Source organism: Nipponia nippon, unplaced genomic scaffold (genome assembly GCF_047370975.1).
Source record: "Nipponia nippon isolate SJK-2023a ecotype South Korea unplaced genomic scaffold, ASM4737097v1 scaffold_7, whole genome shotgun sequence".
In the NCBI taxonomy this organism is placed as follows: domain Eukaryota; kingdom Metazoa; phylum Chordata; class Aves; order Pelecaniformes; family Threskiornithidae; genus Nipponia; species Nipponia nippon.
Window position 1 is genome coordinate 39,350,518 of NW_028262391.1, and position 13,635 is coordinate 39,364,152.

Sequence of the window (13,635 nt, forward strand, 5' to 3'; positions counted from 1 at the left end):
CACTTATGCTGCTTAGGTGCAGTCACCCTGAAATAAGCTGTTAAGGACATTGCAGTTTAACCCAGGGCATGTTGCTCTACTCTTAAGCTTTCAGCAAGTTTACAGCAGCATAATGGAAACAGAAAGGAAATGCCTTAATTCAGATATAAGAGAAGAAGTACTGTACGTGTTACAGATGACACATCATTCTGTTTTTCAGACAAGACTTTCAAAAGGTTAATGATATGTATTGCTTCAAATTTTATATGCCAGACTTCAGAGATGTTCAGAATGATTTCCGAATATCAAACTCTGCAAAATTTTGTAAGGTTTGGCTACCCAACGTCGTTAGCTATTTCTTAAAAATTTGGTCTCTGACAGGCTGAAACCACTGAAGACCATGTCTTAAGATGTTGAGGTTTTTTACTCTGCCCAAGGTTTTTGAAGCAATAAACTTAGTGACTTATGATTTAAAACAAAAATCTGAACACCAACACCTACACCAATACCATAGCCCATGATATCTGGGTGTTTCCAAATAACTGGTTTGAAACAAGAAGCATAAGGCAAAAGACATAGTGTTGAATAGTCTTTAAAGTAGTATTAAAAAGTAATAATGTACAGCATGAACAGGAGAAGGGGTTTTAATTCTTGTTCATAGTAGCAGTTCTACTGATGAAGCAAAACAAACTGTGAAGCAACAGCCACTTTCTCCATCTTGCTTGCACAGACTTCCAAAAGCTTAAAGAACAATCTTAGTCTAAGAAATACATCCCACCTTCCTGCTTGAAGGTGGAATGATATTTTCAGATCTTCTTGGAACAAGTAGAAAGCTGTTCACGATAGTTTTACAACAGAGCAAATAGCTAGAGTTGCTATTTAAATTAAATTTTGAAATATTTTCATAAGTAAATTAATTACCAGTGACTGAGAACTTCAGAAATTACAATAAACTGCTAATAGTACTGAGTTTCTCTTTTTATTTTTAATCTTTATTCAAGGTTTTTATGTTTCTCAGATGAACACTTGTCATTCTTAATTACTTGTTTGCAATTCTAAGTGGAACATTTGAGTAACCATCAAACTCTTACAGAATTTATGATAGATGTAGGTGGAGTAAAGCAAGAAATAGTCTCGAAGATGTCATATTTGTAGTCAGCTTTAAAGTAAACGAGAACTTTTGATATGCTATCATCCCAAGTCCTGCTTAGCTAATATCTCCCAATTTTAAAGGCAAATAAAAAAAGGTATGTGCGCATTTTCTGCCTGCTATGTAGAAGAAAACATTCCTTTCTGACCTTTGCCAAATGATCTATTTACATCCTGAAGCATAAGACTTCATTATCCTTATCTTAGTAGGCGTAAGAACCAGTGTTAGTAGCCATGAAATTATTCAATGCTTTTAAGAATTCTGGCTGCAGTATCTGACACTCTAACCTCTTTAAGGCTGACTGCACACTGTGTATGACATTTTCTTTTATTTCCTTTAATTTAGTTGACATTCATTTCATTTGTATGATGAAAGAAAAAAGGAAGATCTCTGTTGCAGTCTCCTCATAATCCTAAATATTTCACTCAAAAGTCATTCTAAAAGCTTTTCATTGTTAAATATTACAGCAGCACCTTGTTCTTTTGGGAAACGTCCTTCAGAATTCAGCATTAGTGAGGCAAATTTTTAAAGAAAATTCTTTATTATGTTCTAGCATGATCGAATTATACATACTTTGTTTTTACAACTAAGTAAAATTTAATAAACCTACCTTTGTTCCTTGCTACTTTTATATTGGTAACGAGTGCTTTCAGATATTATGTCCTTACTCTAACTTGAGAATTACTAAAATTTTAGGTTTGGAAACTGAGACCTAGAGATTGAGCAATTTAGTCAAGATCGTGTAAGGGAAGTCAGTGACAAAGCAGGGACAGACTCAAAACTCAAGTCCTATGCTGTTATCTCAACTTACTAGAAAAATCCCCATTCTTAAAGAGAAAAGCTGCTCAGCTAATGCCATCTGCCACAGATTCCATAACCTAGGAATTCACCTAACAACGTACACAGTACACCTTGCCCTCACAACAGAGGACTGAAAGTACAAATCCTATTTAAGTATTTCCACATCTACTTGCTTATCACATGGTTCTGCATGGGGAAAAAGTAAATCTAAAATACGCCTAATATTTAGGAAGCCTGTTATTGTTTCTTTTCGCTAATAGCATTTTAGCTTAACAAAAAGGTAACTGCATCAATATGATTTTTCAGATCTCATCGAAGTGTATTTAGTTGACATCTTTATCTTGCCTTTTTAAATAAAATTATCATAGCTCTAAAATTACAATAATACAGAATATTTAGCTCATGATTAAACAGGCCTGTTTCAAAACATGCCTGACAGCATACGGCCAGCTTCTTCCTAAAAAGCTGACAGAGGGCAGGGAGGCTCAGAAAAACAGAACCATGAAGTAATCATTGTATTGAATAGGGGTTCAAAATTATCATCATCCAACATACGAAGTAGTTTGTCCCCCATAAGAGGATACAAACGCTGAAGAGCTGCTTCTGAAAGTAGGTGTCATATCTTGGTAGTCCCTTGTTGTAAGAGCCTTTATAATACTCTCATACAGTCACTTTCCAGAGACTTCCCACTGGGATCACTGCTGCTTTATAGTGTCAAATGCATGCTTGCACTTACCGGGCTAGCTCCAGGAGCCAAGAATGGGAGTTTGTTTCTGTTTTTTCTTGAAAGGATGTTTGGCTTTGCCGAAGAAGTTGTGGTGGTTGTTGTCTGGGAGTCGTGTGTCGTGTGTGTCCCCTCCCCCATTTACCGCAACTGTGCAAGAGGCAGTGCAACTAGTATGGCCCACAGCCAGTTGTCTGAAGCAAAATACTAACTTTCAGAATCAAGCCTTGGAAGAAAGTATGGAGAGGTAGAAAGGAGCTGGCTGTAAATCCATTACAAAATGTGAATTCATGTTCTTTAATTCACATTCTGTTATGTTTTGTCGCTTAACATCTAATTTTCAATTTCAGGCATAATCTGTCAGGTGTCAGAGCAGAGAAAAATCTGACACTTAAAAATACTGACTGTACGTCATATCTTTGTGAAAAACTGGTTTTATTGATCACACAAACCTACTTGTGGTTGTCAAGTATGCCTTGAACTCATTTCTATTAATCTGGTGAAGGGCTGAATTCACTGTGGTGCTTATGAGGTGCTGGTATCATTCCTGCTGTGGAACCGGATCACTTACTAAGCGGCTTTCTAGAGAATGAACAAAGAATCTACATAGGATCTGAATCAGTTTGCTAGAAATTAAAAGATTAAAAGATTTTTATTTAAATGGAATAATCGTATACTTTGGAAATGGGGTGTTAGTGAACCTGTTGATAGCTGCAACACTTGTCTGTTTCCCTACTGCCTTTTCAGGAAACAAAGAACGCTATTTTTCCCCTACAGTCTCTCCTTTAATTATTTAGAATTGCATGCTCTCACTTGGACCTAACTTGCAACCACTGTAATCCTGTTGTCATTAGATCAATTTATTATTTGAGAATTTGTTCAGGAGAATTTACTTGGCTAATTCTGTGACACAAGAAAAAACAGTAGTTACTGATTAACACTAATAAGAATTAAAGTGAAGCTTCACACGTTGAGTCTGAGCTTGTAAGTCAATGCGGCAAAAGACTTGACACTGCTCATATCAAAATATATGTGGATAGCTGATTTCCTCTCAACTTGTAATAAATAGTAGAGATTCAGTTTAACATAGAAATAGTGCTCAAAAGAATCATTTTACCTAGAAATCTAAAGCATTTAGGCTGTTCTCCAACTGAGTGCCTACAAGTAGTTTGGAAATGGGGGACTGAGACTTTAAGAATTAAATAATCATGTGGTTGGTTGAAGTTTTTTAAACATTTTTATTACTGTCTCTGAAATGTGTATTCATGTAGAAAGTTGGTGGGTTTGGGTTTTTTTTTTATTGGGGGGGGGGCTGTTTTTTTGTTGTTTGTTTGTTTGTTTTTTCCAAAAACACTTACTTGGGCTTCTTTTCTAAATTTGTTTCAGCTGGACAGCTTAGCCAGTCAGCACATTTTGCTCTCCAGTTGCCATACAACGTGCTGGGTTTGGGACGTAGTGCTAATTTCCTGGACCATTTGTATGTTGGCATTCCTCGTCCTTTGGGAGAAAAGGTTAGTTGAGATTTAAGATTGTCAAGCTAATATTTGTGGTGTTACCTTTCCTAATAGAGTTTGGATGGAAATACTGCTAGGGGCACTCCCCCCCCCCCGAAGCAAGAATATCAAAGAAGTAACTTTGAATACAGAAAAGTTTGGCAAAAAGGAACCTTGCATGCCTGTTTTTTGGGGGGTGTATAAGCTCTGAAGCTACCAGTAAGACCAAAAGATGACTGAAGCTGTCTGTAAATGTTAGCACAGGTATATGGTGCTTGTTTATATGGTAAATGTGATTAGATCTGAGGGTCCAGTTATTATGGTCTCAGCTGTAAGACTCTCCTGGGGTTGGTCTGGCCGGCCTGTAAACTCACATAATCCTTTCTGCCTCAATGATAAAACCATGATCAGTATGATGGGAGGTGGAGATTACCGTGATTATCTAATCTTCAGATGAAACATAAAAGTAGGGTCCTGACTGTTTTCAGTCTTTAAAGATCTGATGGTACTACTTTAAAAAGTGAGGTATTCAAATTAGCCTACCAGCCAAATTCTGATTTGGATAATTGCTTTGCCTGCCTCCTTTGTAGAATTGGTTCTTTTCTTCTTTCCCTATTATGTTGTTGCTTTGTACTTTTTAAGCAGATGCTGTGTTTCATGTCAGCAACAGTTATTTTGCTTTTACCTTTTTGGGTTTTTTTAAAAGCACTTTGGAGCTTTCAGAATAAAAGATTTATACAAACGTAAGGGAATAACCACTTATATTTAAAATAAAAAAAGAGCAACTGTTTTTTTGTTTCTCCTTTTATATGTTTCAACAGAGAATTTCTTTCAAATGTGTTGGTTTGTTAGGAATTGACATAGCCTTTGGTTTTCTTTCAGTCCATAAGAAGACAAGAATGGACAGCTATCATACCAAACTCCCAGCTTATAGTCATCCCCTATCCTCATAACGTTCCTCGGAGGTAACTTCAGCATTTTGATTTGCACTTCACAAAATTACATTAATACGGAGTTTAAATTAGGCGTTATGTGTAGGTTTAAAAATAGTCACTCGTATAGAAAGTAAATTTAAGAACAATCAGGGCGGGGGGGTCAGTTCTGTAGATGTACTTGCCTCTGTGACTAGGCAGAATACTTCTCAAGTGTTTACACAGACACTTAGGTAGTGCCCCTAAACAATCAAAGTCTATTACCAGCTCATACAACCAACCAAAATGTATTACCAGCTCAAATCCTGTAAATAATAACATAGATGCGAGATTTACCAACATTCTTTTTGACAAATTGCAAGCATGGTAATGATTGAAGCAAGCATTTTTGTTTCACCAAACATGCAATTTCTGTCTAGTTGCATATAAAAGCTTTAGTTCAGCCCTTCTGAATGCAGTAGCTGTTGCCACAGGTATAAATGTTTTTATTTAAGCAAAGGTGAATGGGTTGGTTACACAAGAGCTTGAACGCTGAATTCATTTGGCAATTAAAATGTTTATCCCAGAAAGAAAACATGTTTCTCTCTTTGCTAGTAGAGAAAACGTTAGTCATGTATTCCAGCTGCTTTTTGCCGCTTCATCTACTAGTGAGGTCAGTTGCATTTATCATGCAGAAATGATTCTGACATGAGTTTCAGCGGTTAATTTTACTATAGGACAAATAACAGTTGAGAAGTGATGTGCCACTTGAGTTGCTAATTAACAACCACAGGAATAACATCTGCCAGATGAAGAAAATTTACTTATAGTCTTGAGGTATTTAAAGGTATGTGTTACGCAGAAGTTCTTCTGTCGTCTTATCCTTAAACCATTTTTGCTTTCCTATAAAGTAAGTTTATGGACATTGTAGAATAGCAGAGGATAGAATCCCCAGAAGAAACCAGATTTCATAATAAACGCATCTTAAATTTATAATTTTTTTTAACATAGATATGTTGTTTCCTGAGAGGCCTCAGTGCTGCTTCAACATAGAGCCTCCTGCTGACAGCTTTTGCATGATAGGAAGCCTGGAGTACAAAAAGGGTGTTAACTGAGCCTGAGGACCCCATAACATTCGAGCGATGTCTTCCAGAACTCCTTAAAGTGCTTAATTTTGTTGCTCTCCAGCATTCTCCTGCCATAATCAACTGGTTCTGTTGTGTGCCCCTTGCAGTCATCCCTGGGTAAACTTCAGACTGAGAGACGCCCAACCAACTGGACCCCATGAGCCTGTCCAACAGGAGCTTCTCATGGGGAGGAAACAATCTATCTTACAGGCTTATTTAACCCTGCTTCCCCATCTCCCCAAGTCCCAGGCAGTTTTGTGGAAGCTTTTCCTACCCATTTTACTTTGTCCTGGGCAGGGGCAGGAGATAAATCTCCTAATGAGAAAAAAATCAGTCCCTGAGGATATCCATAGCATTCCTGGAAAGTTAAACAGAACCTGAATTGAGACATGGCATTACCTGGAAGTAATTACATTAAGCCATATACTTCCAAATAAACACCATTAAGCTTCAGTCTCTAAGTCTCCTAGTTTCGGTAGACCAAGTTGTTACCTGTCTTACGCTAGCAGGCTCTTTTCATCTTTATAAGTTAAATCTGTTTTCTGCTTCCTAATGAAAGGTATTAATGTTTCCTTGTATTTTCTTCTTTTGTATAGCTGGAGTGCCAAGCTGTACCTAACCCCAAGTAACATCGTGCTGCTAACAGCTATAGCCTTAATTGGTGTCTGCGTTTTTATCCTGGCAATAATTGGCATATTACACTGGCAAGAAAAGGTAAGCTTAATTAACTAGATTTTTTCTATATTTTCTATACTATTTAACACTTCCTAATACTTTACAGTCTTGTACATTGGTTTTTTTGAGTAGTTTTCTACAGTATAATTTCTGATACAGACTGCATCGATTCCCAAAAGGTGTTTATTATTAATTCAGTATTTAGTGCAAGCTTAAAAACTGGCCTTGTTGTTATTTAAGCTCTAAGACACTTAAAAAGGAGCATGAAGAGCAACATGGATAAGCTTTTGCCATTAAGCTGTTATTCCTAACTAAATGAGATGGTTTTGTTTTGTATCTAAGCTTTCTATTTTGCAGAGTTTTAAGAAGTACTGTTTTGGAAAATAGTTTTGCTTATTTTGAGTTCTGCTGATAATCTAAAAATAAGGAAGACGTCTCTCTTTCTGTATCTGTCTTTGCTGATTGCACTGACATTAGCATTCAAGACTGTATAGGGAGTCAATCGTTGCATATTGGCTGCTTTGCTCTCTGAATTATACATGCAGCGTATAGAAATCCATTGATTTGAAGAAGCATTTTGAAAGAGGCCTTTCGTGTCACAAAAGAAACGCGTTCCCATTTTTCTTAACTATGCTCAGCTCACAATCATATCCAACTGGCAGGATTGTCAATAAATGCTACTACGTACCCAAACCATAATCTTAGCTGTCAAATAAAATTACTGCACATTTTGACATGGTAGAACTGTTTGTTATTTTGTGCTTGTGGAAATAAAATGACCTTGTTAAACATTTAGATAGGCTTCGCGCATGCCTCATATTTAAATAAAACACACAAAGCAAAGAAATACAAAGTTTATGATGACTGTCCTTAGCTTGTCCTACTGTACCAAGAAACCATGACTAACTGGTAGCTAGGACTATGTGCTGGCTGGGTTTAACTGTCTCCAACACATCCTGAGCAACAAGAGTAGCAGAAAATATACTTGGACTTTGAGTTGCAGGATTAACTATGTATAATTCCACCTGGAGAAAAGGAGATTTAGTGTGTCAATGTTTAAAACAACTCTTCATATAATAATGCATGTATTGTAATGCAAAGAGGCACTCAGCCTGGAGTGAGTGCTTTCTGAACCATTTTAAACTCCATTAGGTATATGTGAATGAAGTGGTATATTGGTTATATTATAAACTCATTTCCAACAGCTGCATCTTGCTCAAAATAGGCACAAATATTTAGATAAATTGTGTGTATTTTCAGGCTACTGTATAAACATTTGTTAATTCCTATAATTTTCCAATGCCCTCCTATTGATTTTTACCTTCCCAATTTTTAGAAGAAATGGTTGAGGTACAGAACAAGAATCTTGACCAAGGCTGTATTGTGCATCACTGACGTGACTGGGAGTTAAACTCCAAAGTTCCGTGTTCCTAAGGTGGTTCTTGGTTTACTGCCTCTTTCGGTAATCCTCTCATAAAAATACTGTTCTGCCTAAATGCTGTTTTCTCTTACAGACTCTAGAGTACCTATAGCAAAGAAAGGAAGGGGAAATGTACTGGCAGTTACAATCTCTTTTCCCGCAGAGGATATATCTGTCTGTAAGCTGCAGTGTTACACTCGGCAGTTAAAATAAACCATGTACTTTGACCTCTGCAGATAAGTAGTAGTAGGAGCCCTTTGTCTACAATAGTTCTTATACACTTGTCTGCCAGCCAAGTATTGTATTGTATTTAAATAACTGTAGGATTTAGGGATATTATGTTGTTCTGTCATGCTGCAGAAATTTTGGATCCATTAGAAAAACAAACAAACAAAAAAACAAAAAACCTTTTAAATCTCAGTTACTAGTTTTTAGGTTTGATACATCAAATGACAGAGAAATTGAGGAGTAATTTACACCATTATTCATCTTACAACGATGTAGTCTGCTGCATTAGCTAAGGACCTTGATATTCCTGTATTCTGATTCTTTATAACTTGCTTTGTGGTCTTGAGGCTAGTCATGTGAACACTACACATTGATGATAATACTGCTAGAGAAGTTTTGATGGATTCATCAGAGTATCAGTTACTGTCAAATTTGAAGTAGTAATTTTTTCAGGAAGCATACAAGAAATGGAGTGAAAATTGCTTTCTAAGTGAGAGTACAAAATTTTGTGCAATGTGACAAGCATTTCAATGTAGGAAAGAGTATGCCACTCCCTTCTTGCCACCCCATTTCTGACATTCAAAATACTACTGACATGGATAAAGTCCCTGCCAAAAAGCCAGACTGATACATCTTAAACTCCACTGACAGCCCTGCTGCTGCCACAAAATGCAGTAAAATCCATAGCTAATCCAATGGAGTTGCTATCATACATAAACATTGTGTGATGAGGAAATCTTTGGCCTCAAGCCAAAGCAGATGACAAACTTTCATGGCAGAACACATGCACCAATTTCTACCAAAATTGTCATGTATATTTATCAACTGAGATACAAATCTGAATGCCCACACAACAGCATACTGTAAAGGCTTTTCTTCATTTTACTCATCAAAAAAAAAAAAAAGTTAGGTATAAGCAAGCTAAAACCCATTTAAATCTGTTTTGCTAAATTCTCTTATGCTAGGATTTACACATACTGTCTGTCATGACAAAACCACTGTTTTCTAGAAGAGTTCACACTATGTGTTCAAGAATGCTGTAATAAGCACTTCCATACTCCATTACTGCTTTAGAACACAAGAGGAGGCTTGTAGGAGAGGACATGTTTTTACACATTACATGGATTATAGGTACAATTTAAATATGCTGCTTTTTTCCAAGCACCATCCAAACTACTTTTTCAGCAGATTAATGTGTGTTCTGCCATAAATAAGCAGGGAAATGCATCCTACCTCACACTTCCGTAATACAAACAAAAACATGGAACATTTTTAGCCTACTTGGTGCTGTTAATTGCTGGTTGAACTGCCATCTTTGTCTAAATTTGTATTTAACAGCATTTTTAAAATGAGATTCTTTTTAAAGTGTAACATAGATGACATTTACAGTTAATCCAGAGTAATTTAATCTCGTATTTGTAATCCAGACTAAATAAATGTATACTAGGAAACATTCTTTGTTTTTGAAATATTCCTTTTAAAAAAGCATTATTAGAAATAATAGAAAATAATGTGTCATAAATACTAAAACAGCTAAGCATTAACAGCAGAAGCCAATTTTGAGAAGATTATTGCTATTTCAAACGGACATCATTTAAAAGCTAATTATTGGGGCCTTTTACTAAGCTTTTTGCCTTTTGTCAAATGGGTGACTTGGAAAAAATGAACCATTCTCTGACATTTGACAACTCATTTCTGTAATGTATTGCTCTAGATCCCACAAAGTGGTTTTTTTATTATTATTTTTCAGAAAGCAGATGACAGAGAGAAGCGACAGGAGGCTCATCGGTTCCATTTTGATGCTATGTGACATGCCTTAATATTTATGAAGGAGCTGCTACTCATTTGCTTAATTGAAATACTAAATTCTGATTTGTAAAATGATTACCATGAAAATACTGCTGGTGTGCTATTTGTAAATGTTGTGTTATTTGGTATTTATTTGGAACGTGTTAAAATTAGACCTGAATGTGTCACAAGGCCTTTCAGTTAACAGACTGTATATAATAGCATTTGGTCTTTATTTAACAGAACTGTAAATTTATTTTTCTTAGTAAAGGGATTAAATTGCATGTACCATTGTTTCCATACCACCAAATTCTTTAGTAATATTTGATAGAAAGAAAGCTGTGTAAATAAAGTGTAGCATTTCAGCAAGCAGAATACTTTGTACCACTTGAATTGGTCTTGGCATTTATACATTCCTGCAAGACAACCCGCGTTTCTGAAAATTAAGCTTGAGCAATTTCTCAGATGACTTGATCATTAATTATTTTGATTGTACTAAATGGCGCTCAACCGAAAGTATTCTGTATTTTTCTTTGTTTAAATCCATATGTGCAATAGTTAAAGAATTTAGGAACTGGAGAACTAAAAGAAACCTGCAATGTTAATGCTAGTTCTGTAGCTCGTCATGGGATAGATGCAGTATTTATGTGTGTTAGTTCTAGAGAGAAGACAACACATTAAAAAATTAAAATCATAAAAACGTGTCAGCGTTACATAAACTGCTTTTATAATTAAACTATAACATCATTTATTTTAGAAAGGCCTGAAGTCATTATGAAAGTAACTCTTTTTTTTTTTTTTTTACTTATAAGAAAGGTATGGGATTTTTTTGTTTGGTTTTGTTTTTAAAGAAGTTAAAAGAATCATTTTGGAGTGGAAAGAGAATGAGGATTGACTCCCTAAAATTCATTGCTAAGGGATGAGATATACAAAGATATATAAAGATTAAATTAAGAATATAATAGGACACTCGGAATAAGCAATGTATGTTATCTATGTACACTACTATGCCCAAATTTCATCAGGCTGTAATAATTACATGAGACAAGTAGCTCAACTTTCTCTATTTAAAATGGTGATAATGTTACAATTGCTTGGTGTACTTTGGATATCCTGGAAGAGTCTCTAAAAATAATCATGCTTTTGTTTAATAGTTATTCCTTAGTGATATGAGTTTACACGATTAATTGTGCATTTAAATCTGTCAACTTGCATTCCTAATAAATACCGTTTGATAAACTAGAAACGCACTTTCTCAACAAAGTGTTGGCCTTACAGGCAATCACCTCTGCAGTAGGTATCTCCTCCGGTCTGCCGCTTGTCCTGTAACCTGCTGTCCTGTAACACTACCTTTGCTTGTCAATACAAGAACAGAAAAGAGAGAGCGTGTACGAAGCTGAACTGATGATGTCCACCCTGAATCACAGTCAAACAGTTTGTTACCATGGCAGTGCTGAACAGTGACCCATTCATGCAGCAGCACCAAGCCAAAAATCAGAAAAGTACTGATAAGCGGTCTACTCAGCTGTGAAGTTTTACTAGCTATTTCTAATATGAATTGATCAGATTGCAACAAAGGAGACTTTCATATTACATTACTGTTACTGTTCAGGATAGCTTATTTACTTGATGCACACCTTTAATATTTCTCTTAGAATGGCATGAAAAGGTAAGATATTTTAGATAAATACTTAATTCTATTGGACTTTTTAAACCCCATTGATAGAATTTGCTCCTGAGAGAAAAAGTAATAACGGATTTCATAATTAAGAGGAAGCACAATTCAACATATTTTCCTGTCCTTTTCAGATGGTTGGAGAATAAGGCTAAACGCATAATGCCGCTGTAGCAGCAAAGTTGTCTGTAGCCCCCTATCACAATATAATAAACATAGATTAGCCTCCTTTTGTTTTTTGGAAAAACAATTAGGAATGAAATAACCTCATGCTGACACTTAAGCTGTTGTCAAGTTAACAAAACAATGAACTCAGTATCTTTTGCTTTAAGGTATTTTGCATGCTTGGTAGTGCATCATTGCATCACTTTGTATACAATACGTTATTGGTGCTTCAATAGCTTTCTTATAATAAAGGTTTTAACGACTCATAGCTTGGCTCACAACAGTATATGCATACTATTTTGAATTAAGGCATTAAATATTGTTAAACCTCTTGTCTAAGGTTTCATGTTGTACTTTGGCTTTCCATTCTATAAGCATCAAAAATATGTTTGGGCAAGGTTATTAGCCTTCTACCACTAAGTTCAAGAAAGCAGTATCAATTAGAAAGTGTAGTTCCAGGTGATTGTCACAGTAACTGAGAAGTGAGAGTTCTAACTACATAAATTTTCAAAATCCATCCACCATAACACAGCCCTGGTGAGAAATGCTATTGGAAGGCTTCTTCAGTGTGAAATCTCACCTATATAAAAATACTGTTGACATGCCAACTGACAGATGGCTGTTGAAATACCATCTTTCTTTGTTCTCATTTTCTATGAGAAGCTTTAAGACTGAATCTTCCTACCAGATTTATCATTAATGCACTATAATCCCCCAACAAAAGAACCAACTTTTCTGCTGCAGATTAATAGGCATATTCTATATAGTATGATAGTCCTCCTATGATGAGGCCCTCTTTCTTAACAGGCAGCTTTATTGAAACCATTTGCTACAATTAATTGAAAAGTCATCACTATAAATACACCAAATCAATTCAGGACTTTTATAACTACTTTCAAATAAATGACACCCAAATAGAGCAGGAGAAGTCAATCCGTACGTTTCTACTATATTATAATCATCAGAGCGTAGTTTTGTTAAAACAATGTAAAAGCATTAACCATGACAATTTTGATGGTATTAATAACCAAAAGAATTATTTTTAAAAATCCAGAAAATAAAATTATGCTTCAAATAATCTCAAACTTTGCAAATACAATAGTATTAAGACGAGTGATTTCACAAAAACATCTGCAATTCAAACACATTCTAAAGGGATGGGCAAATCTTTTGATCAAAGACTGAGAAGTATGTCAAGAAATCAAGAGCAATAGAGATATTGAATCTGAAATATTGCTATGCTGTTTCAGTACCCCTATTATCCAATCTTTTTTTTTTCCGTTTTGGTGACAAGATCTTTTTGTTGAGGCACTAGTAATGTCGGCCTCAGCTGTCACTTCAAAAATAATCAACCACACAGCACTATTTTTATAATTAATTCCTGTCTTCAACAAAAAATGGGATCCCATCTATGATACAATCCATAAAAATTGTAAAATATATACTAACCTTATTTTGATATTCCTGAATTTCCTGACTTAAGCCAGAAAAGTTTGTAG

General features: G+C 35.5%; 1 protein-coding gene across 2 annotated transcripts in view; it reads left to right on the forward strand.

The window, feature by feature from the left end:
• Positions 1 to 12,470, forward strand: part of ITFG1 (integrin alpha FG-GAP repeat containing 1) — an 86,082-nt gene extending 73,612 nt beyond the window's left edge. For both annotated transcript variants that reach the window (XM_087738402.1, XM_087738401.1), the window contains exons 15-18: positions 4,041 to 4,165; positions 5,030 to 5,112; positions 6,782 to 6,899; positions 10,259 to 12,470. In XM_087738402.1, the coding sequence (XP_087594528.1) occupies positions 4,041 to 4,165; positions 5,030 to 5,112; positions 6,782 to 6,899; positions 10,259 to 10,318 (386 nt within the window). In that variant the 3' untranslated portion in view covers positions 10,319 to 12,470. The remainder of the gene's footprint in view (positions 1 to 4,040; positions 4,166 to 5,029; positions 5,113 to 6,781; positions 6,900 to 10,258) is intronic.
• The last annotated feature ends 1,165 nt before the right edge of the window (positions 12,471 to 13,635 follow it).